The sequence below is a fragment of the Bison bison genome, unplaced genomic scaffold, assembly GCF_000754665.1.
Source record: "Bison bison bison isolate TAMUID 2011002044 unplaced genomic scaffold, Bison_UMD1.0 scf7180017864201, whole genome shotgun sequence".
Classification (NCBI taxonomy): Eukaryota; Metazoa; Chordata; class Mammalia; order Artiodactyla; family Bovidae; genus Bison; species Bison bison.
This window is the reverse complement of record NW_011494773.1, coordinates 1,243,568-1,249,386: the sequence shown is the minus strand read 5'-3', so window position 1 is coordinate 1,249,386 and position 5,819 is coordinate 1,243,568. Positions and strand designations below refer to the sequence as shown.

General features: G+C 58.9%; 1 protein-coding gene and 1 non-coding gene across 4 annotated transcripts in view; both read right to left on the bottom strand.

Annotated features, from left to right (window-relative positions):
* Nucleotides 1-6: 6 nt before the first annotated feature.
* The window catches only part of VASH1 (vasohibin 1), a 22,857-nt gene continuing 17,044 nt past the window's right edge, over nucleotides 7-5,819 (bottom strand). For all 3 annotated transcript variants that reach the window (XM_010844375.1, XM_010844376.1, XM_010844377.1), the window contains 2 exons: nucleotides 5,096-5,208; nucleotides 7-3,919 (listed from right to left, as the gene is read on the bottom strand). In XM_010844375.1, coding sequence (XP_010842677.1) covers nucleotides 3,847-3,919; nucleotides 5,096-5,208 — 186 coding nt within the window. In that variant the 3' untranslated portion in view covers nucleotides 7-3,846. The remainder of the gene's footprint in view (nucleotides 3,920-5,095; nucleotides 5,209-5,819) is intronic.
* On the bottom strand, nucleotides 4,443-4,514 carry TRNAC-GCA. Its single transcript has one exon. It is a non-coding gene; the product is annotated as a tRNA-Cys (tRNA).

Here is a 5,819-nt window from a genome sequence, read left to right as displayed (position 1 = left end):
GGGTCAGACCTCCCCTCCTACCCCACGCACCCCTCTTTAGGGCACACCTCCCTGCCCTTCCCTGGTTTCTCAGTGGGACGAGGGAGGTGGGGAGTTCAGCACAGCGGGACTCTGGCACTCAGAACACAGTCCATAGGCTAGGCCCCCAGCTCACACTTCCCTTGTACTTCGAGGCCAGAGGGTGGGCCTGGGGGAAGCCAACAAAGCTAAGCTGAAAACCACCCAGGCAAGGGACCCAGGCACACAGGCCTCTGGGCACACTCCTGGTCAGAAGGAGACCCAGTCCTTGGGCCAGGAAGTCAAGTCCAAGTTGGAAGTGGCGGGGAGGGGAGGATGCTGTGAGATGACCCAGGGTCAGAAACCAGATGTGGCCAAACTCGGGCTCTCCCTGCAGCTAGGCTGGCCCTAGGCTTCGTCATGGCACCTAGGGGTGGGAGGTGCAGCTCTCCGTACCTGGCCACGCTCAGGAAGGATGGGGTGGCTGCTGAGAGGGGCCAGGGGATGGTGACTCTGCTGAGGCCACGGGAAGGAGAGGACCCGCAGGTGTGAGGGGGTGGGACACGGCTAGAAACCCAGGTTCCCAGTGTTCTGACCCGGCAGCCCGCACAGGGTACAGGCAGCCCGGCCTTGGGGAGCAGTCACTATCCCGCTGAGCCAGCCCACCTTCATCACACAGCTTTCTCTGACCTCCCCTGACCCCTCCCCAGCCAGAAGCCCCGATCCCCAGGGACAGAGGAGCCCACACCAAGTGCTGGGAGGCAGCCCTGAGTCTGGAGGAGCCGGGCCTGGTCTCTCATGGGAAGTGAGATGAGGTGATGCTGACGATGGTGACTAAGGCCCCAAGTCCCTGCCCCCTGCCTCCCCAGAAACTCTGCAGCCAGGCCGGCCCCGCGTGGAGCAGAGCCTGTGTAAACACGCCCAGGAGGGGAGGAGGGCTTGCTACATATATTTGAAATGTGTTAAAAAATAAATTAAAAAAGCACCGCTGTATCCCGTGGGTGTCCACAGGCCCGAGGTCTCAGCGAGGAAATGGGGAGGTGCTAGGGGCTTCTCGGTGGGGGCGTCGGCTCCCTCCCCCGGCAGACAGCAGCTGGGGCTGGGGCTGCATTCTGCTTCCTTCTCCCCAAGGGGCTCGGGAGGGAGACGGGGGACCAGAGCACCCCATTGGGTACCCGTGCCAGGAGCAGCTCTCCCCCACATCCCTGACCCCAGCACCCCCTCTCACGTCTCACCCTCAAGCTCTGTGGTTCACCTGCCTGGTGGACATCACAAGGCACCTGCCTCCACACCCACAAAAGGCCCTGTTTTCAGCCTCATGCCTCCCAAATGGATCCATCTCTGTCCCAGGTGAAGGTGTGAACGTGGGGCCCCCCCTCCTGAAAACTAGGATGGGATGGGAGGCTGAGTTGGGGTTCACAGTGGCCCCCAGACTGCTCTGGCCGTGATGTAGCCCAGCAGGCTGCTTAGGCACCTTGCCAAGGGTCCACTGAGCCAGGAGGAACCCAAGGGAGTGAGCAGCCGGCTTCTCTGCCTGGCCTGACTCTGGGCCAAGATCTGCTGGTCTGAAGAGCTGCCAGCTTGGTGCCTCTCCTGGTGGGCACCCGCGTCAGCAGACGCATCCTGTCTCCATCTCTCCCTTTCTTGGCTCCTCAGGCCTCATCCATCTCTCCCCAGCAGACTGAGAACAGCACTGTTTCTATTCCACTCCACCCCTCTTCCCTGGTGGCTCAGACGGTAAAGCGTCTGCCTACAATGCGGGAGACCTGGGTTTGATCCCTGGGTCGGGAAGATCTGGAGAAGGATAATGGCCTCCCACTCCAATATTCTTGCCTGGAAAATCCCACCCATGGAGGAGCCTGGCAGGCTACAGTCCATGGGGTTGCAATGAGTTGGACACGACTGAGTGTCTCTGGTCTGCAGGGAGAGTCAGGTGGGAAGGAGGCAGCTGCTCATCTGGGAGCAGCCGCTGTGGCGAGGATGCTGCCCTCGGATGTCCAGCCTGCTCTGGGACACCTAGAACTTCCATCCCTTCCATCTCCACGCCATCTCAGTGCATCCATCTCCCCAGCCCAAGATCTTGCTACTCTCTTTAAGATTACAGACAGTCATTCTTTTTCGGGTTGGGCTTTTAAATTTTCTGAGTTGATTGCCACCATTTAAAAATCTGCATATTTCACATAACAATTCAGAATTCTGCAATGAAAAAACATCTGGCCATCTGGTATGCAGGGCCTGCCTTTAGATCCGCTGAGCACCAGCGGCTGAGGCTGGCCTTCTTTAGTTGGCCACAGTCCCCACCCAGCCCTGCAGCCCTCCTTCAATCAGCTGCTCGGCCCTGGGGGAATCTGAGTTCACAACTCTGGGCTTTTCCTCTTTCAGAGCTCAGTCAGGCCCTCAGTTCCTAGGCAACCTTATTGACAGTTGCCTCTCAGTATTAAGAAACCTTAATGGTCATCTCTTCCAGTTATCCTCCCGTAACCTAAATCCGGTCTATAGCTTTCTAGATGACAAGCAACCATCTAATCTTTGCTTGAATATCTCCAGCAAAGGGGAACTCACTACTCCCCGTGGTTCTAAACTCTCCCTCACCTTCTTTTCTCACTTACACCCCCCAGTTCTTGGGCTCTGCCTCTCCCCAGTGGCCACACTGCACCCTTTGCCTTCCACCTCTGCTGTTGCTTGAGCCTCCAGAACCTTCCTCCAGTTCCGCCAACTTGTCTCCACAACTTCTCCCTTGCCCTCCAGGCAGATGGTGCAGACTCCAGCAGCTCAGGCCCTTCCCTAAGGAGCTGCCTCATGCCCCAGGCCGGATCATCACTGGGCCCTCCACACCTAACCCAGGCTGCTAAACAGGGAGCGGGGGCTGGGATACAGGCCTCGGTGGCCTAGTCTTCATTTCCCTAGCAAGGGCTGAGGTAACAGGAAGCGGGAGCAGTCCCTGGGGGCCTCCCGACCCAGGCCTGAGGGTCCCACCCCGTCCTCAGCCATGGTTCGTGGACCCACCAGGTCTGTTCAGATCCCCACAGGCACGCTGAGCCCAGTGCTTCTTCTCTGGGCCACCGGCCAAGCCCGGCCCCTCTGCAGGGAGGCCCCAGCTGCAGCAACAAGCAGAGCTGGGCTGAGCAAGGGGGGCCAAGGAGGGGTCTGGGAACTCTTTCCCCCAGCGGCTCTCTCCCGGGCTTTCGTCCAGCGCATCCCAGCACTAGGCGCTGCCACTGGGCAGTGTCCACCCACGTAGCATTGTCCATGGGGCTCCAAGGGCCCTCCTGGGTCATACACTCTGGCTCTTGGGGCACACGGGGCCTGTGCTAAGCTCCCGATATGGACCATGCAGACCTTTCTCGGGGTGCTTCCTACCCTGCTTTCCTTTCCCTGGGTCATGATGCTGCCAGGGCAGACAGGACTGGAGAAACATCGCTCCCCTGTCACGCCATGGCCCGAGCGGAGCTGGGAGGTTTCCCATGGGGAGGATGGACCCAAACCCCAGACACACGGGCAGGGGTACCAGCCAGAGCCGGCAACCCCTCCTCACCCAGCCCCACGACACTTAGAATCTTCTAAGCACTGGCTTTCCGGCCCCTGGCCAGATCCACTAGTTTTTAAGTTTTTTTTTCCCAATACTTTAAATTTCAGGTCATCAAGTTAAAACCTCAGAATTCAACTCTTCACTGCCTCTTGGTCCACAGGTAGAGGGCCTAGCCCAGCGGAGGGACAGCAGCTTGGGAAGCTGAGCTGGGACACACTCGCCCCGTCATCAGCCCCGCATTCCCCAGGACCGAGGCTGGTCTGGCTGGAGGATGCTGGTCCCCTGGGAAGTGGGTGAGGCAGGGGGCGCTGCCACCCGCCTTATACCCGGATCTGGTACCCATTGAGGTCTGGCATGGCTTTGGGCTCTGAAGGCTTCTTCTCACCGGAAGGCCTGCAGGGAGGGGAGAAGAGAGGAAGGGGAAAGGGTGAGCAGCCTCTCCGGGAGGTGGGAGAGCAGGGAGCCAGGGTGGCTGCCCCCCGACTCCCACCTCCCCATTCTCCAAGGTGTCCCAAATGCAGCAGGAAGGGTCCCCGCGGAAGTGCGTTTCTGGAAACCCCCAACCCCCCTTGCAAGCCTGAGTGTGGGCCCCACACTCTCTCAGGAGCTACTGCTCTTCACTGAGGTCAGCGACTCTGGCTGCAGGTTAAGTGATAAAGTAACAGTGAATCCCTGTGAGGGACCCTGTGTTCTCTCTGACAGCCTCTCAGGTCAAAGTGAAGGAGGCTGGCTATGGGAGGCAGCGAGGTGCCCCTGACACCAGAGAGGTGTCTCCAGAAAAGTGAAAAAGTAAAGTCGCTCAGTCATGTCCAACTCTTTGCGACCCCATGGATTGTAGCGCACCAGGCTCCTCTGTCCATGGGATTCTCCAGGTAAGAATACTGGAGTGGGTTGCCATCTCCTTCTCCAGGGGATCTTCCCGACCCAGGGATCGAACCTGGGTCTCCTGCATTGCAGGCAGACGCTTTACCATCTGAGCCACCAGGGAACCCCATATAACCTGGAGGTGTCTCCAGAATGACCTTTAAAGCAAGAGCCACACTGACACAGAGGAGACAAACTGACGAGGCCGCTGGGTGCTTTATCCGAATGCTTCTGCCGGCCGGTTACAGGCAAAACCCAGACTCTCATGGGGCAAAGGTTACGCTCAAAGCCACCAACCGGCTGCCATCTGAGGTTAAAACCTTTCCCAGCGATATTCCTGGAAGAGCTCACTGTTGGCTGGGCCCCACCCTTCTACCATCCCTCCCCCAGAGCCTATTCTGAAGCTCTGCAGTTGTGGCCTCGGACCTTCCCCCGTGGGCCTCCTGCTGGGCACCAGGGTGCCCACACAGGGTAACCAGTGGGCCAGAGATGTCCTTCTCCCTGGAGAAACGGGACTTCATTGTAGCTGTTTCAACATATGAACAAACCCACCCTTCCAGTGGGGGCGACAAAGAGAAGGGTGGGAATGCGAAGAGCTTGAGGGGAGATCAGAGGGAGGGGAAGATGAGCGGAAAGGATGAAGCCTTTTTCTGCACCTTCCCCCCACCCCCAACTCCTCCAGGAAAGGGGAAACCCAGGGCTCACCGCCTTTCGCTGCGGCTGTTCCTGCGGTGGGGGCTGGACTGGCCCCGCTGTGGGGAGGACACATCCTTCTTCCGGTCCTTGGTGGGAGACGGAGGGCCGGTCCCTTTGCCGATCTGGGTGGGGAGGAAGACACACAGACTTGCTCCAGGACCGCCCCAGAGTCTGTCCTGTCCTGACGGAGCCACAAGCCCCAAAGCTGCTCTGGGCAGAGCCCAGGAAGCCTCAAGCCCTGCTCTGCCCTGTCTCGGGGTCTTCCTGAACCTGTTTCCCAGGCGCTAAAGTGGCCAGGGCCTTGGGGGTTCCACAGAAGGGCAGCCCAAACTCCATGAGCCCCTGAAACAGCATGGACGTGGACAGCAGTGACTGGGGAGGGTTCATGGTGGCCCCCAAGAAAAGGGGCATTTACTCAGGCCGGGCAGAGGGGCCAGCCGGAGAAGCAGCCCGTGTCTGAGCTTGGGGCTGGGAGCCTACAAGACCCACAGGTGACACTGGTTATCTCCAGTTAATCAGAAGCTCAGACTAGTGGCTATACCTCTGATGAAGGGGAATAAAGGAGGTGGGGGGAGCAAGTGAACTTAGGCGACACAGTCCCTTTGAGCTGAATTTTCAAAATGTGGGGTATACAGGACAGGTGCTGGAGAGGGGTGCAAATAACATGGGAAGTCTTAAGCACCAAACAGATTGGGAAACACAGCACTCGAAGTTAGGTAATGCTGGCTCCAGC